The sequence below is a fragment of the Chiroxiphia lanceolata genome, chromosome 10, assembly GCF_009829145.1.
Source record: "Chiroxiphia lanceolata isolate bChiLan1 chromosome 10, bChiLan1.pri, whole genome shotgun sequence".
NCBI lineage: Eukaryota > Metazoa > Chordata > Aves > Passeriformes > Pipridae > Chiroxiphia > Chiroxiphia lanceolata.
In genome coordinates this window covers 12,938,705-12,964,179 of record NC_045646.1, presented here as the reverse complement: position 1 = coordinate 12,964,179, position 25,475 = coordinate 12,938,705, and the positions used below count along the sequence as shown (strand labels likewise).

Here is a 25,475-nt window from a genome sequence, read left to right as displayed (position 1 = left end):
GTTGCTAGTCATATATCTTTAACAATGTACGTTTTACTATTTAAGTATTTTTCTCCCTGAATAGGATTTCTTTTGAGTTTCCGAGGGTATATACTTTCCTCATGGAAATACATATGCTGGAGCATTTATAGCACAGTTGGATACAGTTCTTGAATTTTAAAGATAATTTGTTGTAATACAGAGTTCTTTTTCCTATCTCGTGTTCTGCAATTTTTCCAGCAGTGCTTCTGTTAAACTATTTGCTTTGTTTCAAAGGCCAGTATGTGCATTTGGATGTGTGGTCCCTTCCAGTCTTAATTATTCTGTACTGTGTTGAGCATCTTGGAACACCACAAATCTGTAAGAAATTGGGATTGCTTCACTTAAATCTGTAGACTGATGCAAGGGCTATGCTGTCAATAAAACTGTATCTGTATTAACAAGTCATGGGCAACTTGTACACAGGATTTTGCTTTGGACTAATTCTGGTCTGGTCCTATGGTCTGACTATTTGTCTGTAATTGTAATGTACCTTCTGGGTTAGTTTCCTACAAGCAGAATTCAGAGTTCTCTGAGACAAACCTGTGAAGCATCAAAGGATGGTGAAGGGAGAAAACGGGGAGATGTGCTTCCAGAGCATGTGCCTGGTGTGAAATAAGATGTTAGTGTAAGAATATAGAGAAAAATCTGCAGTAACAGGGCAGGACATTGTCCTTTATTGGATTCTCAGTGGGCTGAAGGGTGGAAACACCTTTTTGCCAAGGTGTTTTGCGGATTGACTGAAGGCAAAACTGACTCTCCCTGGCCTCCTCTTTTAGGTAACAGGAAGGTCTTCCTCTTCAGGGAGGTGACAGAAGGGAGCAGGAGAGGAGTGTTGGGGGATAGTTGGGAAATATTATTTTTCCACATGGCTCCATACCTAATAATACTGTACATGTATCTTACCTTAACGTGTTTAGAGAGTAGGATTCAATTAAAACTGACTTCTGTGTGTTGGAAATTTAAATAGACACAAAGTAAATAAGTTGTAATTAATTAAATCAAGATACACCATGGCATTCCTTCAGATTAAGTTACAGGTTTGAACATACATAATAAAAGTGTACCCAAACAATAAGGTATTTAAGAGAGCCAAGGTAAACAGCTTGGTAATGAGTCAGAGCTACCTACTTTTATTACATAATTGATATTTACTTATAGTTTTTTCTCCTGTTTATCACAGGAGTATTCAGTAAAGCAAAACCTTTAACGCTTTTAATATTAGATTCTTGATAATTTATCTCACTGTGATAGACTAGTTGGATGCTTCAGAATAAGAGAATAGGATTGGATATGCTATCTATAAGCAGTTCAGAAATTGAATCAATGATTTTAATTTTGTATTTCACATATTCACAAACCACTACTAATTGTTATGAAACTACTATTATCATACATAAAATATGCATTTAAGACCTTAATGAAGATAACTTTTTAGTTTCTGAATCTAACCCCCCATTTTTTTCTGTGTTTTAATAAAAACAGAGAGATATTTTTGTGTTATTTTTATTTCTCAATACATTTGTAATTGCTTGCTATATTGTAGGCACTGAAATGGTCACTGCCATTTTCCACTGCCTGCTTCCCCTGATGGAATGCTTTACTTATGTAGTGTTGCAGTTTCAGCTGTGGGGAGCTAATACTGATTAAAGTTTACCATATATTAGAGATTAGAATGTTTTTCCAGTCACTAGGTAGAGTACAAGAAAGGACTGTGTCATTGCATTGAACTGTTTTAGGTGTAAAAAAATATACAAAATAGCAAAGGAGGAAGCATTTAGAGAATGATGTATTTTATATGAGGGAATTCTGAGCTGAAGTCAGAGACCCCAAGACACAGAAGATACTTTCAATGTTTTTATCAGATTGGTAGTTTGCTGCTTCATTATATGCCCATCTTTGGAAAGTGGGTGGAAAATCAACCAGCTGAAGCAAAACCAGAAGAATTTGCCCAGAAATACAGGAATTTCCTGCTGTTCTGAACCGAGGGCGACAGCACTGATCTTCCTGCTGACTGCTAATTGCACCATCAGTAGTAATATGTATTTAAAATGGATGCTTCTCTTTTCCCTCTGTTGCTGTCACTTGGTATTTTGTTGGTTCTAGGCCTTTTTTAGAACTCCTTTAAGACTGATTTAAGGCACCAAAAGCCATTGCAATGACCACTATTAGTGTAAATTTGCAAGTATTAAAAACATAAGGGAAAAGGAAATGGTACAATAGATTTTTGTCTAGGTTTGACACACGTCAGTGTGATTCTAGCTGACAAACTAGAGAATTGTGATCCTTCTGTGTCACCTATTGGCCAGTGAATCCATGGACCCTCATAGTGGATTATGAGGGTCCCATATCCTGGAAAAAGCCTGGTTGTTGGGGGAGAAAAAAATCAAAACTGTATAATGCAACCCTTTGAAGGGGGGCAAATGTGTTGTAATGAATGAAAACTTCTTTTGTTTCCAGTCCAAGCTAATGTCTTGCTGGGATGATGAAGTTTCTTCCTAGGGCACCTGGCAGCTTGGGTTTCATTGTCTCAAGATTTTAATTATTTGGGCTTTTGCATTAAGTTTCCTGTTCTTGGAATGGTTCTGGATGACAGAAAACTTTGGCTTGAAAAAAAAATAGTGTTTGAGCAAGTTGCAGAGTAAACCACAACCTAGCTGCAATTCAGTGTTGCTGTGCTTTGAAAGAGATGGAGATTTTGTAATCTCTTTTTGTTGTGACTAAAGGACAGTGTATAATGTACACAAGTACTTCAGATAATACAGTTTAGTGAAACCAGAATTACATCTTTATACTGCTAAGTCTTACAGTAACAACTAGGGAGATATACCTGTGTTTTGAATGTGTGTCTATGTGTTGGTAAATGATATACCTTATTGTACACCATTTTTCTTAAGGCATCAGGAGCTGGAGTCAGGTGCATTTACTGTGGCACAGTAGCTGGAAAGCTGTTTTGGTTCCTAGAAATTGAAATGAAAAATAAGTTCATATCATGAAGAAAGATATGCGTGAATAAATGTGTGTAGGGAGAAAGCAGTTGTCAAACCACTAGTATGTTCTAAACAGCGTTTAGATTGGGTGCATTAAATGTTTTCCTTTTTAATTCTGCTGTATTTTCAGGTCATGCTAATTCTTTGCTTATTTTGCTCATTTTGCATTTTTCATTCCTTCTCCTCCTTTCCCTTATGTTTTAATCCTACCCCATTTTTTCACATGACAGGAAAAAGCCAGATCACATCAGGTACCAACCAGCTTCTTTTATACCTTCCCAATGTTTCTTTGGCACGCAAAAAGCTCTTCATTAACCCTGCATTTAATTTTGATTACTTGCAATGGATGTATAAGTGACTCAGTCTAAGAAAATAACAGAAGGATTCTGCCTGGGATGCCAGCATACCTGCTGCTCAACACTTTTAAAAGAATTAGAAAGATTAAGCTAGTTTTTAGCTAAAAAGGAATTAAAGCAAAGTTTCTGCACTCAGACTCCTGAGCGTACAAATCAATGTTTTGACTTTTTCCAATTGAAGTTGGTCAGATTTTCTTTTTTCTTATCAACTGCATTGGGAATAGAGATGTACTTTTAAATGTTGTGCATTCTTAGTCACTCTGTTTTACTTGTGTGCTGCTTGCAACAAGAGAAGAAAACTGTTTCCTTTTAAGAATCAATAAGCACGATTCATTGTTTTTATGTAAAACTCAAGTTCTATATTTTCAGTATTACTCTGTTCTCTGAAATCAGATTTTTTTTTAATAAATTTTGCATTATTTTGTATTTAACAAATATGGGTTTGAATTGTTTAGATATAAAGGATGGAAAACATTCAGCTTCTAAACACAAACTAAATTTAAGCACTACTGAGACAGTGTAAATTACTTTAAGATTTCCAAGTATGTTTTCTTCTTCATGATGCTTCTCTCCTGTTTTTGACAGAGTGGCACATTTAAAGAAAGTGTGGTAATAATCAGTACTTACTTCACACATGTTGCCTAAGGGTTTATGAACATTATTCTTACAGCAGAATAGGTGTGGGTTACCCTATAAAAGCACCTTCAGTACACACATTGTCCCTTAGAAGTTTATGGCTGTTACTGCTGTAGGCCCCCAGCAGTCTGTTTCCTACACAGACTTTATTGATGCTATTTGGTTAATGAGGAATAACTCTGAAAGATTTTGGCCTGAATAAAAGTGCTATGGCACTGACACCTTGGGGGGCAGCCTGCCACTTTTGTCTTGTCAAGCATACAATAAATACGTCAGCTCTGACATCTACTTCAAAAGTGTGATCTGCAAGTTAACATTCTAAATTGTTGATCTTGTTCAATAAAAGTTTCTTTTAAAAAATTACCAAAATCTGCAACCTGTTTAGCTGAACTGGAAATTTCTCTTCAACAGGTTTAATTTCTCTGCTAGGAAAAAAAGGGACTGAAATACTTTGAAAACTTCTAGACTAGACTTTGAAGATGACACCAATTTGTGTTACAATTTGTGTGCTCACTTGTATCCAGTGGATGAGAGTGGAGCTTATTTACTATAGCAACTCCTGAAATATTTAGCTGTAGAACAAATGAAGCCTTGCATTAACGAAGTTAATTACACTACCTAAGGCCATTATTAGGGATTTGCTCCCTTGCATGTTGTCTTGGGGCAAGGCTACTTTTTTTCCCCCCTTTATTACTTAGGCACCACTTTTCATGTTTTTCTGTTTTGTGTTATATTAAAAAAAAAAAAAAAAAGGCATGTGAAAAAAGCCTGAGTTTATTTTCCTTTTCTGGTCTGCTTTTTTTGTTGAGTTTCCTATTTAAATATTAGCAACAACCTGCCTTATGCAGGGTTTGAGGCTGTTACTGCACTTGTAAATAAATGATAAAGGTGATACCTTTTCAATAGCAGTGACCAAAACTACTGCTGTTAATAAATTGCAAAAATCAAGGACAACAGGATATCCTGTTGTTGCTTTTTAAATTAAATATATCTGCACAACATTTGAAAAGATTAATTGTTAAAAGGTAGAATCTCATCTGTCTACTAAGCACTAACTTTTCTAAAAAATACTAGGTTTTCTGTTTTGAATCTAACATTTTTTGTATATCCTAATTTTCTTTAACCATCTTTGTGCGCTTCTTTCCATGAATGGCTTTTGATGGTTGAATAAATACATGGAGCCCTCTTGTTACTAACTGTAGTGAACTACAGCTTGAAGCTCAAAAGTCTGTGGAGAATAACAAGATCTGTTGCAATACAATATTTTGTGTATGGTTACCATTCAAACTAATTGGCAGTGCAGGCAAAAATGACGTGTGGTACAAGTGGGGTGTTGGAGATAATTGAGGAATTACACTGTGGTAAATGCAGGTTTGCATTTTAAGCCTGAACAAAACAGGAAGTGTAAAATTCACTGCAGGACAGAATTATTTTCTATGTTCCCTTCATTTTTGTCAGTTCAAAACCAGTGATGATTAGTCAGCTTTTATTTTGTGCATCCCCAGAATATCTAGAAAGCTATTGTTATATCTGGTCCTTTTTTTGTTATATTCAGTGGTCTGATAAAATACCATTGTTAGAGATCTGAGACACTTCTAATTATTTCCCAAATATGAATGATCTTTTCATTCTCTGAGTTGTATCCTATCTGAACAGGGGATTAGAGAGGGAAGGATACAGTTCAGAGTTTTTAAGCATTATATTATCTTTTGGATTTTAAAGGATGCCTTCACTAAATCTTTTATATTTTCATTCCAAGCTGAGGCTTAAGTTAGGATCCTACTTAAAAGGTTATCTTGGATTTTTTTAGTTTTTATTTGCTATCTTTTTATTTCAGGATCTAAAATTTTAAGAAATGCCCAATGTAGATATTAAACCTGCATGGGATAGCAACACTAGTATTTTTAGTGCCTTAATAAGTTATTTCTTAGTTCTACCCTCAAAAATATTTTGGGAGTAGTTTACATGGTTTAAGTATTTTTGTTATTCAAACTATCTGAATTTGTGTTATCGGCTATTTAAAATTGTAGCTTGCTGCTAAAATACAGAAGGAAATGTTCTTTGAAATGAAAATGTTTTTTTGTGATAGCTTAACTAATGTTGTCATAACATGAATGTGTTTGTTTAGGACTCAAATTATTTGAACCTTGCTTTCTTTTCTGTTTTGTCTCTGCTTTCCCTTTTTTCCTTCTTCTCACGAAATACTTGCCAAAACTGACTGCAGCATTACTCTCATGAATTCTTTTATTCAGTCTCTCTGTAGACTGTATGTTTGCACATTTCAGTCCAATAAGCACTGTAAAATCAGTTACATATTCTCTGGATGTCTCTTCATTTGAATAGGCGCTGGTTCTCAATACAAAATAACCAACTTGTGTACCAGAAGAAATTTAAGGTAGGAATCGAAAACTGGCTTGGGATAGTTTGGGGTTTGGGTGATGGTTTTGCCGATAGATTGAGAAAACAGTGCTGACTCTGGCATCCTGCATGATCTTCAACAACTGCTTTTTCTAAATTAGTTTCTCCCTTTGTAAAATGAGACTAATGGCTACACTGACAGATTCTGAGATTCCTGTGCAGTGACTTGTAAGCACATACTTTATTTGCTGTGGGGTTTGTAACCTAGTTAAAGCTTTAAAAGTTGTTGGTCCCAAAAGGCTTGTGCACACTTGCTGGCAGTCAAATATTCCGTGCTGTTCTCTGAGCAGTTGTGTTTAACTCTTTCAGGACTTGCTCCCTCCAGTTACTTACTGGTTCACATAACCAAATTAGCAGTTGGGGAGAGAGGGGAAAAAGAGGCATGAAAGATTTATTATGAAGCAGTCAGGGCTGCTTTGTACACGTATTGACTGACGAAAATGCACAGGGGTTCAGGAGTCAATATCTGCCTTTCTGCTGGTGGGAAGGGGCAGTAGCTGTATATAACAGAAGCAAGTCCAGCTCTGCCCCAAGCTGTAGAAGCCTTTTCAGTCAGCTTTTGGGCCCCTGCTCCTTTGTTTGCTGTTCTAGAGTCTGCTTTTGTACCACGTAGCTGTAACTGTTCTTCAGGTTGGAAAAAACTAGAAAACTGTATGGAGACAGTGGAGAAAAAAAGAGGAAAGAGCTTATGACAAGTCCTTCCTCTTTACTGCCAACAGACTGGGTTCAGAGCTGTTCCGTGTTTTCTGATGCTGTCAAACCAAGGGGCTTCTTTTTTGTGGTTGGAAAGGAAGGAAACAGTTGCGTGTGTGTGAGCACATTTGGTTGGGTTGGGCATTTTCTGTTTGTAAATTCCCATTACCTTTTTTTTTTTTTTTTTAACTGCAACCTTAAAATGGTGATAGCTTAGAATGGAATTCTTATGAATTGAATCAGATTTTCAAAACCAATGCTTTCAGCTTCTGGGGTTTTTTTATTTGGCACTTTACGGTACTGCTGATAATTTTTCAGATTTTCTTGTGAGTTAATAGCATCTCTTAGAAAGTACCTTTGTACTCCTTTGAATATCGTTGTTTGAATACTGTTGTTTAAATTGAGGGTGTTTAATACTTAGTGAATTGCATTGTAGGCAAAAAGAAATTCTCTCAAGTCTGTATTAAATTTTCATTAAAGGTAACTAAACATTAAAATTTATCTAAATATAAATCCTGCTAGGTATCTCCAGATCCACCTATTTCCAATTTTATTTTTAGGGGAAAAATTTGTGTAAACAGGCAAATTGAATTGAATGATGCATATTTTGGGATTACTAGCAACGATATTATTTTTTCTCTCTGACATTTTTGTTAATTTTTTGTTTCTTAGGATAATCCCACAGTAGTTGTTGAAGACTTGCGGCTCTGCACAGTTAAACACTGTGAAGACATAGAAAGACGTTTCTGTTTTGAGGTGGTTTCTCCAACAAAGTAAGGAGAAGTGATATAGTATGTTTACTTAAAAATAATAATAATAATAAAAAAAATCATTACATCCAGTTGTCTTAAAATGTAAGACTAACATTTCTCTCGGGATAGATCAAAACAGGAAAACTATCTGAACAATTTTGTTCTCTGAAATTTTGGCTAAGAGTAAGTGATGCTGTGAGAAGTGTTCCTGGTATTTAGTTTACTTTTGGCACTAAAATAAACATACATTCTTGTGCTTTTTGCATAAATGGCTTGTGATGCAGAGCTGTTGCAGCTCAGTAGTAGCTGATACTATCAGCTGCTTAATAAGGTAGAAAATAGGTCTCAGTTTCTCCACATTTCTGATTGGTGTAATGAGAGAGAAGCACATTAGTAAGTTCTCTTGGTAATGTTAAATTATATTTCAGAATGCACTAAATGAAATTGCCAAATAAAATTATTTTTCAGCTCCAACAGTACAGTGCATTGGCTGTATTTGGGGAAGTTTGGCATCCTGCCACAGCAAGGGCAGGACATGGATTCCTCATTAGTGATTTTGAGATGTGACCATATTTATGTTTTTGATATGAGGTCAACCTGCTTTTAGGTTTGGATGTTATGTGCACTCCCCACTCCTTACAGTTCTCTTCTGAATAGGTTTCTGTCCATCCTGATGTTTGCATTCTCAGTTGTGGTTCACTGTAGCTTGCATTTTGCTCTTCCTTGTCTGTGCTTTTTCGAGTGTTGGAACAGTTTTATACTACATGACCTGTTTCCTTTGACTGTTAGTGTGAAAAGTAGTTCATTCTTTGTCAGAGAGTTTTAAATTATTCTCTCTTGATCTCGGTGAATGAAAGTGTGTTTCTAAGGACTGTACTTGTATCTTGTGTAACTAGTCATGGGGGTAAAATGCATATGAGGATATGAAAATGAAAAATTTGGAATAAAAAAAGGAATAGGGAGCTAAGCCATTCTCTAGGTTATTTGAAGAGTCATATCTGTGTGTTTTAGCATTACTTGCAAATAATTTTGAAATACGGAGTTTACAACTCACAAAGGCTCAGCCGCTTTGTTATCTCGAAATAAATGGGTGTATTAGACGATGCCTGCTAAACAGTATACTTGTGGGGGTAGCAAGAAAGTTCCTCAGGAGTTTTTATTGTTGGATGTCAGCTGCTTGGCCACTCTCTCTTACTCTGAGCACTCGTGGTGTGTCACAGGAGCTGCATGCTTCAGGCGGACTCGGAAAAGCTGCGGCAGGCCTGGATTAAGGCTGTTCAGACCAGTATTGCCACAGCATACAGAGAGAAAGGGGATGAATCTGAGGTGAGTTTAAAAATCAACCAAATGACAACCCCCCTTCAGACGCTGAAAACTTAAAATAGATAAAACCTGTTTTAATGAGAGGGAAGAAAAAAAAAGAATCCATTATTTGCCTTCCAGTAGAAATGCAATGAAATTGTGTAATCTGTCTTTCATTTCATCTTATTAATGTTATTTTGGCCTATATATTTTTATGAGATTTTTCTGTAGTGTGATTAAAATTCATAGGATACTCCTATACTATATTCAGTTCTGTATTTCTTCTAAAAAGCTAAATATCTTTTCAGTTCTATGGATTTCCTTGGCCTTTAATGCATTAGTGACTTTTCTTGGATTCTAGTGCACAGTCAGTATTTGTGGGACTTCTATTACTTTAATTTAGTATATCTCTTTTTATTGGTTTGTTTGGGTTTTTTTCCTCTTTTAGAAACAGGAAAAGAAATCATCCCCTTCTACTGGAAGCCTAGAATCTGGGAGTGAGTCAAAAGAGAAGTTGTTAAAGGGAGAGAGTGCTCTGCAGCGAGTTCAGTGTATTCCTGGTAATGCTGCCTGCTGTGATTGTGGTTTGGCAGATCCTCGCTGGGCCAGTATCAACCTCGGGATCACACTGTGCATCGAGTGCTCTGGGATACACAGGTTGGGGAACTCTTCAGAATTGTGTTTGATTTGTGCATTGACTTAATTAGGAAGGGTGGTGTTAGCCTCTTCAAATGTATGTGGAAGCAAAATTAGGGACCCCTGTTTGTAAACACAATATAGGTAACTGCTTTCTCTGCATAAATTAATGTTCAGTCTGTCTAAGATATAGTAGTTACAGGTTAATTTTTTTTTTCATGCTGTTTAGGAGCTTGGGAGTCCATTTTTCAAAAGTAAGATCTTTAACGTTGGATTCATGGGAACCTGAACTCCTAAAGGTATGATAGTATTTTTGAAACAGATTTCTATTTGGTACTTAGATTGTTGTTCTAAAGCCTCTATATCAGAAAATTCAGTGCAGGAAACACTGGAATTTGTACCCAGTAGATGTCCTACACTTCTGAGAAGAAAATGTTTATAGTTGTGTGTTGTTTTATTTTAATTCACACTTTTTTATAATCCCCGCTGTAGCAGGAGTCATTTGTGTTACAAACTTGCAAGTCAGAAAAATTTACACCACCTTCAGGTTCGCAAGTGCACTCTGAGTACCAAGTTTTATCTGATATTTTCAACATCTAAAAAAAGGCAAATCTATTTACAGACCAGTAATGTCTTGTAGTGAGCTGAAAAGTTTTGCAAGTGGTGTATCAGCCTAAAGCATAATCATACTTGAAAATTTGAATGCCAGCTCTTAACAGTGAGATCCTACTGGCTTATGGGATATCACTCATGCAACTGCTCGTGTGCTATCTGTGTGCCAGACTTCCAGCTTGAAAGATGGCTATGAAAGTCATGTGAGTGTGCAATACTGAAATAGGAACTCGTGCACAGATGCATGTGTGCAGCTGGATAACTGATGCAAAGTGTTTGTTTCTAGCTGTGATGCTCTGGCACCCAGGTATTGCTTCTCTCTTCTGAACAATCAAAAGACAGTGTGAGTAGTGGTGTTTCATTTGTGGTTTGACATTAAGTTATTTTAATATCAGTGTGTTCATGCTGAGAAAACAAACAAACAACCCACCCCCACCCCAAAAAAAAACCTAGACCCCTTGTACTATTTATGTAAATACCAGAGCAAAGTATTTTACCTGGTATTAGAAGCAAGAAGTCTGTTCATTGCCATCAGTAGGGCCAAATTCTCCTTTAAGTGGTATCTGCAGGCTGGTTTTTGTATTGGTTCTTTTTCTATAGTTGTATCAGATTATGGTTTAGCAAAACTGTCCATTGGATAGGAAGGAGTAGAATTGATTAAATTGTTAGTTGTTGATGGGGTTAGAACAGCTCCTGGCAAAGCTGGTGGGAAAGAGCACCTTTGTTAATGAGGCCTGCAGGTGTCATTCTGGTGGTTGTTTTAGCAATCCTCTTTCAGTAGGGATTGGCAATTTAATAGAGTGGACTGTGTTTTTTGTTCTCTTACTCAAGATTTGGTGTCTCTGTTAATTGACTGTTTCATTATCATGATGCAAACCCATGCTTATTTCTGTAAGTGTACTTTTACCAGGGAAAAATATTGTAAAAATAGGCTGAGTGAGGTTAAAAACAACTAAATAGGTAGATAAAGCTTATTACAACTATATTTGAATGTATTTATTTTGCTTTATAGCTTATGTGTGAATTGGGAAATGATGTTATAAATAGAATATATGAAGCGAAGTTGGAAAAAGTGGGAATAAAGAAGCCACAATCTGGAAGCCAAAGGTAGTATTTTACTAGCAGTACCTGTTACTTCCTTTTCTTGTTGCTTCCTTCAGCCTCCAGCTTTAAAACATGCTGCCAGTTAACTGTGTAACACTCCTTTGGTGTACTCTTTGTTTACCTGTATCACCAGGATGTTTTGCTCTCTCCCTTTTCTCACTCTGTCTTTATTGGGTATTCCCTCTGTTGGTCCCTTTCTCCTTCTCCTGTTCACTTGTTCTTTTTCTGATCTCACTCCCTCCTTTTGATGACAGTGCTGTAGCATCAAAGTGGGCATGTGGATTTTGTTTCCTCTCTTCTTGGTACCAGCTCAGCCAGCCAGTACTCCTGAGTGCTCCTGGAAGGAGCCTCTGGCTGTGCCTTTGTTTACAGTGACTTTGTTCTTGAGTTTGACTTTTGTTCCCTGATCCCCCAGAATGTTCTCTTCTTCCTACCTACATTGTACATGAGCTCTGCTGCTTTACAGCAGCCTTCTAATCATTGTACTGCTGTCTTCAATTCCTCTGACGCCAATTTGTGTTTGAAGGTAGTTTTCTGATATTTTGTGCTGCTGTATAGGGTGTCTCTTAAAACTTGGTTTTTTTAGTACCGTTCTGGTTCTGTGCTGCTTGCTGCCAGGTAGTTTTATGGTATAGAAAACAGCATTTTATGGAGTGTTGGCAATTTGGAGACAGTGATATTAGTATAAATAATGTAGGAGATTTGCTAGCTATTCCTTCTAGTGGTAACTGCTTTCAGCAATTTCAATGGTAATAATTATAGCCAGCCCCTTTCATCATGGCTGAATTGGCTTTGTGTTTTAAGCTGATACCCTCAGTTTACAAGAAAAAATACTTTGGTATGTGATATGGAATTGGGGGCTGTGCCTACCTAAGACTTGTTATTGTTTTCTTGTGTGATCTTGATATTCCCTTAACAAATGTTGCAATTTATATTTACATAAGAAACTAAATATATGCTTTATTAATTGGTTATTAACAATGTAAAACATGTATAAAGGTTTAATACCAAGAAGTAACATACAGTAACTAATGCTTATTTCTTCCACATACCACTTTCTAAAATGTCTGCGTGAAAGAAAATACACTTACATAAACTTAAGAAAATTACTTTCTTTTGAGCCTTGTGGAAAGTTAATCAAGAATCCAGAAAAAGTTAGACAGTGTGCTTTGCATATTTCTGAAAATGTGCTGTAGGTCTGTCTTATGTGTAATGCCAAACTACAGTCTTGGTTACTGACTTTAGTATGAAATAGGCATTCTTTTAATACATGAAAATACTAAAATATTAGCTTACTAACTCCGGGGATTTTGTACGTGACAGGCAGGAGAAGGAGGCATACATCAGAGCAAAATATGTGGAGAGAAAGTTTGTAGAGAAGCAAGCTGCATCAGTACCTCTGCTTGAATCTGGAACAAAAGTTTTGCCTCCAAGTCAGGAAGAGAAAAGGCACAGTGGCCCTGAAAAATCCCTTTTGGCAGGGGAACAAGGTGCAGCATCCCAAAAAGGTATTTACACACTTATCTTCTTAGCTGTGTTACCCATTGTTCTTTGTAAAGTAATATATTTTTATATCAGTTGATTTCTGCCTCATGCAGAAAAATCAGAATCTACTTTTTAATGGGTCGTAGCCTAGTGCAGAAGTGTAGGGGAGAAAAGACTTGTTCAGAGATGTGCGTTTTTACACGGGGAAGAACCTGGAATGGGGATGCTTATCATTCAGAAACATATTAACCACCTTCTTCCCTCCGTATCTTCACCCTTAATTTCTCCAATAACGTTCTCTCCTGCCCTGTCCCTTCCTTACTGCCTGCTTTGTGCTTTGCTAACTTGCATGTCCCAGCGGTTGCTGTAAGTAGCGACGAGGCGAGACGGGAGTCTCTGTTCTGTCCTGATGAACTAGATTCACTCTTCTCCTACTTTGATACCTCTTCAAAACTACGTAGTAGTAAGTACTACAGCTGTGGCGTGTTCAGTATTTGCACTAGTGATCCATCATGTGTTGTGGCCATCTCCCTGCTTTAATCTATTGTCTCCAGGCTACTGCATTGCTTAGTGTCTTCATGAAATAATTTAAGCTTTTTTACTTATCCTGATTTTTTTTTTCCTTTCTAGTAATCTTTGACATTTATTATTATTATTATTATAAACATTATGGTTGCAAAACACGACTCCATATTTTTCTATGGATGCATTAAGGACATTGAATAATTACTAGCCATTTTTAAAAGTTGTGTTCAGGACCAAGTATAAGAGCTTGCTTTATTATCATGGTATCTGTGAAGAACAGATAACTTAGGCTCTGCATAGTAATTGCAGTTTCTCCCCAAAACAGTGCGAAGCAGTGACAGTGGGATCCAGCCGAGCTCTGAGGACAGCAGAGAACACCTTGCCTCTACTGTGTCAGCTAACAGTTTGTATGAACCAGGTGTGTTAGGCTTTGCATTTTAAGATGAAAATTTAAATGCTACCACTTGGTAGCGTTTTTTGTTAAAGAGATTAGTGCTTGGTGATACAATTTGTCTCTGCTGTCCTGGTGGGTTGAAATGCTTTTAACAAGGGTAAAAATTGCTTGAGTAATCTTTCCTCCAGACTTGCTACCAAGAATGGCATTAAATCTTTCTAAATGTGTTCAAAGAACTGTGTTTTTTCCAGTCATATGAGACTGATCCAAGACTTTGTTTTTTTTGCAGATAGAGCAATGCTGCATTTTGAGGCAGACAAGTCTCCACAGAAATGCATAATCCTGTTATAAATAGATAAGTCCTTGGAGGCAGAATTCCTGTTGAGTCACAGATAATGGGCTTTTATGTGTTATTTGAGCATTCTTGCTTAATTTTTCTGTTTTCTACTTATGTGGAATTGACCATGTCCTTAAACATTACCCTCTCAACTCAGAAGTTCTATAAATTTATGGATGAAATTATTTGCTATCTAATATTAACATGCTGTTCTGACAGATGTATTGAGTATCACTTGTCAGAATATCCAAAACATTTATTTATAAAGCAAAGTTAGTCTTCTACATCAAAGCACTCTTCTGAGGTATGTTGTAAATCCAGTAGTTCACAGCTGTGGTTGTAGGCAGGCAGCACATGGCTGGGATCCTTTTTACTGCATTATAAAAACATTTCTGGTGCTGTAGCTCGTGAAAGCTTTTATGTAACAACGTTTTTTATCTCCCAGACTTCACTCTGTATAACTGTTATTGAGGTGAAGAGAAAGATTATGCTTTAGTCCAAAAGATTATAGCCACAGCAAGTAATTGGTAAATGACAATGGTATCTTTTAATGAAAACTAGGTCAAAACAGTATTAGCCTCATATTCAGGTGTATCAAGCTGTTGCAGATAAAGATATATTTGTATGACTACATCTCTGCAGGAGATTAGCTTTATTCATATCTTGTAGTTTAGAATAAAACACACTCCAAACCTAAAATAATTGCTTAGAAATGACATGGAATATTTAGATTGAAGGATATACACATGTGCTAGTAATGTGGAGAGAATGATTTCTGTGCAGTAATAGTTCTGTGAAGAGGCTGTGCCTGAATGCTGGAACAGGCTAAGGGCACCTGTGATTTCCCCTGGCAGAATGGGGCAAGAATACACAGCATTCTGCAAAACCTGAACTTCCTTATGCCAGAGGAGTGACGGTTTTGATCAGAATTCCAGGAGTTACCTTGTAAAAACAGAGATTAGATAAGCAATTTTTTTTTCTTTTCAGAAGGAGACAAGCAAGAGTCTTCTGTGTTCTGTGACTCCAAACAGCCTAGTCCAGGATTGCAGTTGTACCGAGCTGCCTTTGAGAAGAATCTTCCTCATATGGCAGAAGCATTGGCCCATGGAGCTGAAGTAAACTGGGTCAATGTAGAAGAAAACAAAGCAACTCCACTCATTCAGGCAGTGCGAGGGGTATGTGATATACAGCCCTGGCTGGTGGGGGAGGAGGGGAAGGGATAATGGGGACGTTTCTGTGTCACTGTTCCTTTTGAACTGCTTCACTAATGGATGATAACATGATGCTGAAGTTGTGTTTACAGTGTTCTAAGTTCTTTCTGAACTATTTTTTTCCTATTAATGCTTTGTTTGGAATTACATAACCTTAGTAGTGTTCAAAGTTGATATGGAAGCAAATCCCTTTTGTTTCCTTTGCCACATGGCTAAATGGTGAGAAGGCAGAACAGATTTGGCTCTTCTTCTAGAGATCTGGTGCTGAGTTGTTTCCTTGCTTTTGTTCCATAGGGTTCATTGGTTACTTGTGAATTTTTGCTGCAGAATGGGGCCAATGTGAACATCAGGGACATGAAGGGAAGAGGGCCCCTGCACCACGCCACAGTTCTAGGACACACTGGGTAACTTGCTACTCCTCAATTTGTAAACGGCCATCCTTTACTGTAGTTGTTCATGTGAAGCTTCTTCATTGCCCCAGATATTCTGGCATTTTAGTACTATTTCAGGTGATACAGGTTTTTCTTAAGCTCTGGCTGTGAGAAAGAAAATAATATTTTGATTTAGTAGTCTCATCCACTAGCAAAACACACGTGTTTGCTAATGTGGATTAAATAAAGGTTTTGCTTACTGCTGTGGCAACATGTTCTAGATGAACAGCACTATTTTGACATATTTGAGAGACTTTTTGATTTAAGCCAAATACATTGTATCCAGCCTGAATTTATTTGCCTTTTTTCCTTTATTGTTGTCAAAAATATTCTTAAATGCTTTTTCTAAACAGACAAGTGTGTTTATTCCTAAAACGAGGAGCAAACCAACATGCCACTGATGAAGATGGGAAAGATCCACTGAGTATAGCAGTAGAAGCTGCAAATGCAGATATTGTAACATTGTAAGTTGTACATTCTGGTTTTTTGACTAGATAACTTAAGTTTTGCTATTCTGTTTCAAGTTAAAAATAAAAGAAATGTCAAAATTCATTTCCATAAAAACAGGGAGAATGAGCTAAAATCAGAATTCATTATCCATAGATGACCTCATTGATGTGATGTTCAGGAGTGCATTGTAGGTCTTGCATTGTAGTCTTTTTGTGTGCTTTGAAGATGACGTTGTTCTTTTTGTTTTCTAAATCATAGGTTGCGTTTAGCCAGGATGAATGAAGAAATGCGGGAATCAGAAGGACTCTATGGGCAGCCAGGTCAATACTCTACTAATAACCACACTGAAATGCAGTACAGGAAGTGTATACAGGAATTTATCAGTTTACAATTAGATTCTTAGTGTCTGAGGGAAATCCAAGATAGCTTCATACATTTAATGTTTTTTTATAAACCAACACACTTTAAAACTTCATTGAAATTCACTGGTGTGACTTTGTAAGAGTATTTAGAGGACCTAAAAGGAGAGTGTTTAAATAGCATCATTATAGTAGTGTGTTACTACAGCCATTACCACTCTATTTTGCTGGTAGTTGTCCACAGTTTTCTTCTAGTTGTTGTTCCTTTGAAATTTGCATAATGTTAGGATATATCTGACATTATTTAACAGTGGCTTTCTGACCCATCTTGCTCAGAGGAGTTGAGGAGTTCATCTTACTACAGGATACCATTCTCCTTCCTGTGGAATGGTCCTCTTTTTCTTTTTGTAAGAAAAAAATGCTTGCACACCAATGTAAAAAGTGTACATCAAATATTTCAAAATAACTCCAGACAGAAATAGGAAAGTATTATTTCTTCAAATTTTATTTTTAAATATTTTTATTTGTTAAGATACTAATAAGAAACAAAGCAGTCATTCTTGAGTATGTATTTTTGTATGCATAGTATCTTTCTGTTTGGTTAAAAAACTGGCAGACGTTTGAGCCAACTGCAACAGGAAAGTATCAAATTATATTTAATGAATATGTGCAACTTTATTCTCAGGCACTCAGTCCCAATTTACACCATGTCCTAATGTGATATTTGTGCAAGCCATTTCCTCTGTTATGGGATGCTTCCACAGGAACCTAATTTAATGTCATGCAAATACCAGTAATGAAGGCACATTTGATTGTGAAGTTAAGACACTTAAAGCACCTCACTATACCTGGCAGAAGTGAAAGGCAAACCTTACTTTTAAGGTTAAGTGCTGAGTACTCTTGGCTCACTCCTATAAAGCCCTTCTGTATTTTCCACTGATTCAAAAGGATTGTGTGGTTATATTTCTTACCAGATTAAGACTGGAATATAGTCAAGGGGCAACACTGAGTCTAATGTCAAAATCCTAGATGAAATCTATTAAACAGACTGATTTTATTTGGTTTCTCCTTGAGAATAGGGGGTTTTTTTAAATCTATTTTTTTAACAAATCTTCAAGGAAATTCAAATTAAACAATAAAAGTACTATAGACACTCAGGAATTCAAATGCTTTCCTTGACAGTGAAACAGTTAATTTAAAAGTATTTGTCTGATTATGAGCTCAAAAGAGGAAGAATTCCCCTCTCAGAAAATGAGGAAGGCTGTTGCCTGTGTGGCCAATTTCAATTTAAAGATGTTTTCTGATACAATGCATACTACTTCACTGACAGGCTAAAGGTAGCAAATGCTGAAGTATTTTTGAGTTTCCTCTGTTTTGTTTTAAGTGGTAAAAATAATAACTATCAGTTTCAAATAGTAAAATGGCTTTGTTTTAAGGGAGGTGTGTATTTTGGCTCAAAAGCTCTGTGCTAAATCATAAGTGAATATTTTAGATCATTTCATTGACCTATCACAAATCCAAAATTATTATAAACCAAAAATATGTTTCCATGGTTTGTACAAAAGTCCTTGGTTGGTTACTAAACCTTACAAATGTTTATGAATGCTTCATTCCTAACAAATACAGGCACTGCCTACATGAAAATGTGAAGTAGATGGGGAGACTATTTTCCCCTGAAAATTCATTTATATATATATATATTTTTTTTAGACACATTCTTCAATTAGGTAGGTGAAATAAAAAGCTAGAAAAATATTTCATTGGAAATATTGTGACCTTTCTATCAGTCTGTATTACAGTAGAATCTAGAGACTGCAGTTGATACAATCTCATCCAGATGCTTTGCAGCTGGTAAGGTGAGATTGACAACGGCGAGTTGCCACAGGAAGCAGAGCTTGCCCAAAATCAGGGGAAGGTATCATTAAAATAATTTTTGACATTAAGGCCAGAAGCTGTAGCACAGAGTCCTAACCAGGAGATCTTGCTGTATCTTTGGGTAGCACAGCACTGCCCCCTTCTATTCTTTACTTGCTGAAGTCTCTTTTGAAAGTCAGTATTTGGGTGTTTGAATGTTCATGTCTGGAAGGGTTGTGTCAGAGTAAGCACAAAACCTGTCTCTGCTGTCACAAGGTATCACACCTTCTCGTGGTTGTAGGAGATGCAGGTCTTTTTCACTGCATATACAAGTTAAATTATTTGCACTGCCCTTATTTTAGAGCTCCAATGTTCCAAAATTATGATTCTAGAAGAAAATAAGGATTTTCAAGACAACTGTATTTTTGCTGGGAGCTATGTGAGGGTAAATATTGATGTATGAGTTTGCTGTCATCAGAGTGAAGCCAACTACCAACTCCTCAGCTCTAGTAATGCAGTTGATGAACAATTGCTAATGTAGCTAATGGCATCGACATTTCTAATTTAAATCTATCTGGCTGGTTTGAGCTACTGAGAGAATGTATATATTGCTTTGCAAGGTACAGTTGGTCTTCCAAAATATTCCTAGAATGGGAACTAGCTGAAAGCAGCTTGTTCCACAAAAGGTTCATTTTGGGTGGTAGAAGCCATATGCACCATAGTACTGTTTCTTGTATAACACTTGAGTGCTCATCTCCTGGTGCTACAGTATGTCTGCCAACTCTTTGGTACTAGCATTGCTACTTTTTCTTCCTACCTTTTCTTGAATGTATGATGTGTGCCTTTTGAGTTACTCTGGTGTTAAATGGTAAAGCAGTGTTACAGTATTTTTGTACATAAAATCTGCACTTTAGGGACAACATTGCTTGGAATTTCCAGAATTCAGTTTTAAAGTAGAATTTTAAAATAATTATAATGTTTACAGTATTAAGTACTTTAATGCAGCATACAAACTAAAGGGGCACTTTATTTTAGTCTATTTTTGTATGTAATATTTTTGTTATGTAATAGAGCCAAAAACAGAGCCACAATGTATCTTGCAAAAATAGCTTTCCGTTTTTCTTTCAAGTTAATTTGAAAGAAACAAGTATGGCAACTTGAACTACAGTATTAGTTCAGCAGTGAAACCCACTTCAGTATTAAAAGCATAATTGCTTTTATCACACAAGCTTGATTCTGCCTTGTGCCCTTCATAGCTGTTCTTTTGGTGAATGTTGCAGCTCCATTCTGTGCTGATCTCCCAGTGCAGGCACTTACCACAAACTGCTACAATAAAATGTGTCCTGTGCCTGCTTCATCTCTATAACACAGAATCTCAGAATGGTTTGGGACCTTAAAGATCTTCTAGTTCCAACCCCTCTGCCATGGGCAGGGACACCATACTTGAAATGAAATCTGAAAACCAAAAGGGAATTTCACTAGAACTGACTTTTCCTAGTAGAGCAGTATTGAATGTATTCATCTTTCAAAGTCTGGGAAGAATTATGTCACTGCATCTTTGTATAAACCCACATGCCATGCACATCAAATATTTCTGGAAGGTCAGTTATCATTTGTGAAAGTGTTTTCAAAAGAATGGAATCTCATCTCCAAAAGAATAATAGTTCCAACATTGGAAATAGAAATTAAGATATGGAAAACCAAAACAATGTAACTGTTCATAGTAGTGCAAATGTCTAAGCACAAAAACATTCTTTTTTCCCACAATCATGTTGGGAAAAAAAAGCTTCATGTTCAACATACATGATGAGAGGGATTTTGGGTTGATTTCTTTGTCATGCTATTAATCAAGCTGTCAGCAAGAAACAGTAGTGCTGAGATCTTGTGCACTGTGTGATCATCTGTGTGGGGAAGACAGTAAAATTTGGATGGCTGCATAATTCCAGACCAAATGAAATGTGTGATGCATTTAATTCCTTTTGAAGGTTATGGTTAATGTTTTAAAATGAAACCTGAACTCAAGGCCCAAAATGCTGCAACAGATGAAGGAATGTGAAAATGTCCATTTTAAAGTGGCAAAAGAATAACTTGGCAATGACTCAAGAAGTAATTGTTCCTGAATATGTCTTCCTGTGTAGACGGGGAGGGGGAGGAACACAGGCCTGGTGGAAATTGCTGCCATCCCTCATTTTGGAATATCTACTACTGGGTTGTGTTTAAGCACAAAGAGTGAAGATTAAAACAAACAAACAAACAAAAAAAAACCAAAAAAAAAAAGAAATATTTTTAAGGGAAATATCATCACTCTTATAGATCAAACTGAAAAATATAATCAAAGATGTAGATGAAGCGAATGTAAAAATTTATATTTGCTGAAGTAGTAGACCAAAAGAATTTATGACCCATGATTTATCTACTTAGGATTGCTTTTTTTTATATACTATTGCTTGCTGATTGTTTCTTTCATGGAAAGTTCTGTTTGTTTGGCTGTAAGAATTCTGACCTCTGTTTCCAAGTTAATCTTTATTTATGCCATAATTCTATTTTTCTGAAGATGACCTTGCAAAAACAAGGATTTTATTCTTTAATGGCTAATAAATATTTTTCTTTTTAAGTTGCTTTAAAATGCTTTCACTTTTCCTTTCTAACTCTGAACTTTCCTCTGTGTGGCTGCCTGTGAGGTACTATTTCAGGTATAGTTTGGCTTTGTTTAATTTGCTTCTACAGAACATGCATGCAAGTAACCAGTCCCCAACAGTTCACATCAGCGTCATTCCATCTATAAGCAAACTTTTTACATGAATAAGTGTTACACAGTAGTTGATTGCACAGTAGAGCATTTGTGCAGTGGTGGGTGATGTTGACTATCACAAATGTTTAATACTGTTTCCCTTTTCTTTTCTATCTAGGAGATGAACTTTATCAGGACATTTTTCGTGACTTTTCTCAAATGGCAACAAATAATCCAGAGAAGTTAAACCGCTTCCAGCAGTCAGATTCCCAGAAGTCTTAAGTGTCAAGAAGGAAAAGAACCTGATGCTTATAGTACAAGTCTTTTTTTACTTTGACAGAATGAATTATATGCATTTTGTTAGATAGTTCGGATAAAATGACCACTCCAATGTAGCTTTAGATTGTGGTAGCTGGGGAAATGTATGAGTTGTTTTATGTTCTACAGTATGTATACCTCAGCAGCTGAAATCATGTTTAAAACCCTGAATACCTGCTAGCTCAGTATAAAAATAGCACCAGCTGTGAGTACGAGGTTTGTCTGCAGCTCGTACGCCGAGCACAGCTGGGGGTGTGTCACAGACTCCCAATGGCAGGATGGTCAGAGCAGCTCTGCTGTCCAGGATCATCCACTGTCATCTGGCTCCCTGTTGCTGTAAAGAATGTGCCTCTGACAAGAAGGTCTGGGTTGCATTTTCTGGGACTGTTTGGAAGGGAAATCAGATAATGACATACTGAGTTGTCCTTCTGTTTGTGGGACTGTAACTTAACAGATCCTCTTGTGCCTGTGCTGACTCTGGTTAGAGGTAGGCTGTTAGTAACAGACATGGTAACTCCTGTTCCTGCAAGCTCTTTCCTAGTGGAAGCTCTAACACCAGGCTGGCCTTTATGCTGGTGACTGCAGGTCAGTCACAAAGGGATATATCCTGGGGGACCAAACTCCGAAGAGCACTCTATTTTCTTTTTTTTTTTTTTCCCCCTCTTAGATTAAACTTCCAATGCATCAAGTATCTTTCTAAATGAGCATGTGGAACCTTTCATGAAAAATAAACTGAATCCTGGACATGATGTGGGGTTTTTTTGGTAGTATTTTGACATCAAAACTTGAAATTTGAGAAGTGAAAATAAATACTGAGCCAATGGAGTTTGTGCAGAACAGTCGTGCACAGGCTGTTTTTTACTTTTTCTTGTTCTCACTGCTAGCCCTAAGCTGAATATATGGAGTCTCATATGTCATGCAGCCACCCTAAATTTAGGACAATCAATCCTTTATATCAGGCAGCAGTATCCCGTATATGATCTGTAATGATGTGTATGTGTTGTGTAAACTAAGGTGAGCATGAGAAAACCTAGGAATTTCACTCCACATTTTTGACAAGTATTGGGTGAGCACAGCTCCAGCTATGTTCTGAGGGCAGCAGCACAATTTGCTTTATTCAGTAGTGAGCCCCACTCTGATGGTGTGCGTGTATAAATGGTGTCTCTAGATATATGCTTATATATCAGGTTATTTAATATCTAGATAGGAATCACCTGAAGCCCCAAACCAGCAGATGCAATTCTTTATGCTCTATTTGTCTGCCTTATGGACAACTTTAGCAGAAATTTTAGGTGACATAGTATCAATGTGAGTTTTTAATAATCCTAGTAGCCATGGCATTATGCTAACCTGCTGTTTAAATGTATTTAGGAAATCAATTGGCTTTTCTCCAAGCAAAGACAAGCAAAATTGGATTAAAAAAAATTAAATCTGTAAACTATGGTAAATTTAAACTTTCTGGCACGTTAAATTTTAACAAGGTATTTCAAACATTTATAATTTTGCATCAAATATATAATAATGTATCAAATCTGGATATTATTATTGCCACCAAATTAGTAGTGTTGTAGAATTGTCCACTAGATTCTTTTTCCAAGCAGAAGAATCTTACAAGTTCTTACAGTTCTTGCTTTGGGTGTGTGTGGTCTAATTATGCTAGGAAAAGCAGACTGTGCCCATTTAAAGAGTGCATTTAGTCTGAATAATAAGAAAGTTAAAGATATCACCTGTAAGCAGTAATTTTTAGTAAGTTGTTTTTAAATAGCTGTCTATGAATGATAATATACTTCCTAATCAGCAGTATTTAACAGCAGTGGGTGTTTTAGTAGATTTTAGAGAAGGTAAGATTCCCAGTGTACAGATGGGACAATGTAAGATATGACTGTATAATATACACTTTAGACATAGGTTTTTCTAAATATTTGTCTTTTGCAGCCAGGTGACAGGCAGTATGTAGTGTGATTGGCTGTAATCTAAAGCTGCCTAAAGCTTGATGGCATAATTGCTGTCTCAGTCCATGCTGCTGGAAAAAGGTCTGAGACACTTATTTCAAATCTCCACTGGTGATTTCCTTCCTAGCCACAAAAATCTCTCTGAAAAATTTTGCAGGATGACTTCTCTAGACAAAAACCTTGCTTCCCTGTAGCTCTGCAGATCCACAGGCTGCATTCCTGACTCCCATCTGTCTGGGAAACAGTATCAGTGTGTCTGTGCTAAGGGACTAATCACATACCTGACTGACAGGTCGTGTGACTCTTGTCAGCAGTGCTGGAGTGTCAGTGGCTCAGGGAGTAGCTATGTCACTGCTCATCCTGCAGCCTCGTTCCCCAGTCCTTTCAGGTACGCCAGGATGTCCAGTATAAACTGCATTCAGTTAAAGCTTTTTCCAGGTCAGGTGCAATACATGTGGTAACATGTTGTTCAGCAAAAATGAATATACACCATTAAGTTACATGGAATGTATTGATGGTGCAGTCCCACCAGGCTCTGGCAGGCTCAGTGCTCCGTGGCCTCAGTGGCTCACAGCATTCAGCCCTCAGTAATAACATATGATTGTCACAGGGCTCTGAAGGTCTGGATTCCATATCAAGTTTTGACTCAAGTGCTAATCTTCTGCTCAGTAATATTATGAAATTTTTGTCACAAAATGAATCTGACTACAACTAGAATAGTAAACAGTAAGGTTCCATTGTGGGTTAACATCTTGTAGTCTGTACCAGGCAATGGAAAGCTTCAATTCTAGTTCATGTTTCCACGTAGGTATGAAATATAGTAGGTTTTAATCGGTGAGGGACAAAGCAGTAGATTCCTAATGCATTTAAAAGTCAGCTTTCACATGGATTTTTAGTAATTTACTAGATGGCTCATTGAAAGATAGTGTAATAGTTTTCCTATTTATAGACACACGTTCCAAGAGTCTCTTGGAAAGACAAACGTTGAGGAACTCAACATATATTCTAACACAGCTTGATTTCAGAGGTGTAACTTATGTCCATTGCATGTTGGTTTAAATAGTGTCTGTGGCATGTCCTTAGTGTCTCAATTGTTTTGACTGTTCATAAGATTTCATGTTTTATGTTAATGTCAGTTCAGTGCATAAAAACTTATAATTCAGTATGATAATTCAGAAATTTGTCCCTGAGTTATGTCAGCTGGAATTTGTTCCCATGAATTTGGGTGAAGGTAGAGGTGTTTCTTTGCCTTCACAAGCAGCCCATGTTGCAGTCTGATGCACACATGTTCCAGGTGCTCATTAGCACCTAGTAGGCTTCAGACTCCTTGCCAATTAGGACCTAATCCAGGAAATCACTGAAATTAGTGGTGGTCTTTCCACTGATTTTGAGGGGCTCTGGATTGTACCATTTGTGGCTTCTAATTGTTAGTGTTTTAAAGGATGCTGTATTAATACTGCATTTTTCACTCCATGGGGTTTTATATTTCACCTGTTTGTATACTGAGCTGAAATAGTTTTAGAAAATGCAACCAGACCTTCCAACTGCTGTCAGCAAATCACTGTATGAGAGGAAGTTTCACCTGTTTTGCAGTATGACATCAGTACATACGTGTTGTCCAGATTCTTAGTTCTCCTGGATAGAGCAAAAGCTTTGTAGCACTAAAGAAAAAAAGGTGAGAACTAGAATAAGCAGAGCATTGATGTGATGTTTCCAAGACTTCGGTGCTTCTCTGTAGCCGTCTGGTTTAAAGTGTGGATGTTACCTTTGCTTCTTCATCATGAGAATCTCAAATGACATAGTGACTATGAAAGGACCCTTTGATAGAACTGCAAATCATGTGTAAGTACCAAGGATGTGATATTTTTACAGTGTCAAAAGGACTGAGCTGATCCTTCTGATTCTTTAATA

At 36.9% G+C, this 25,475-nt stretch overlaps 1 protein-coding gene across 6 annotated transcripts in view; it reads left to right on the top strand.

Annotated features, from left to right (window-relative positions):
• Positions 1 to 25,465, top strand: part of ACAP2 (ArfGAP with coiled-coil, ankyrin repeat and PH domains 2) — a 63,988-nt gene extending 38,523 nt beyond the window's left edge. For 3 of the 6 annotated variants that reach the window (XM_032697491.1, XM_032697490.1, XM_032697492.1), the window contains 14 exons: positions 6,344 to 6,395; positions 7,784 to 7,884; positions 9,084 to 9,189; positions 9,614 to 9,822; positions 10,031 to 10,100; positions 11,426 to 11,520; positions 12,841 to 13,025; positions 13,361 to 13,465; positions 13,853 to 13,945; positions 15,246 to 15,433; positions 15,764 to 15,873; positions 16,254 to 16,364; positions 16,609 to 16,670; positions 21,473 to 25,465. In XM_032697491.1, coding sequence (XP_032553382.1) covers positions 6,344 to 6,395; positions 7,784 to 7,884; positions 9,084 to 9,189; positions 9,614 to 9,822; positions 10,031 to 10,100; positions 11,426 to 11,520; positions 12,841 to 13,025; positions 13,361 to 13,465; positions 13,853 to 13,945; positions 15,246 to 15,433; positions 15,764 to 15,873; positions 16,254 to 16,364; positions 16,609 to 16,670; positions 21,473 to 21,576 — 1,591 coding nt within the window. In that variant the 3' untranslated portion in view covers positions 21,577 to 25,465. The remainder of the gene's footprint in view (positions 1 to 6,343; positions 6,396 to 7,783; positions 7,885 to 9,083; positions 9,190 to 9,613; positions 9,823 to 10,030; positions 10,101 to 11,425; positions 11,521 to 12,840; positions 13,026 to 13,360; positions 13,466 to 13,852; positions 13,946 to 15,245; positions 15,434 to 15,763; positions 15,874 to 16,253; positions 16,365 to 16,608; positions 16,671 to 21,472) is intronic. The other 3 variants (XM_032697494.1, XM_032697493.1, XM_032697495.1) reach the window with 2 other exon arrangements.
• Positions 25,466 to 25,475: the final 10 nt, after the last annotated feature.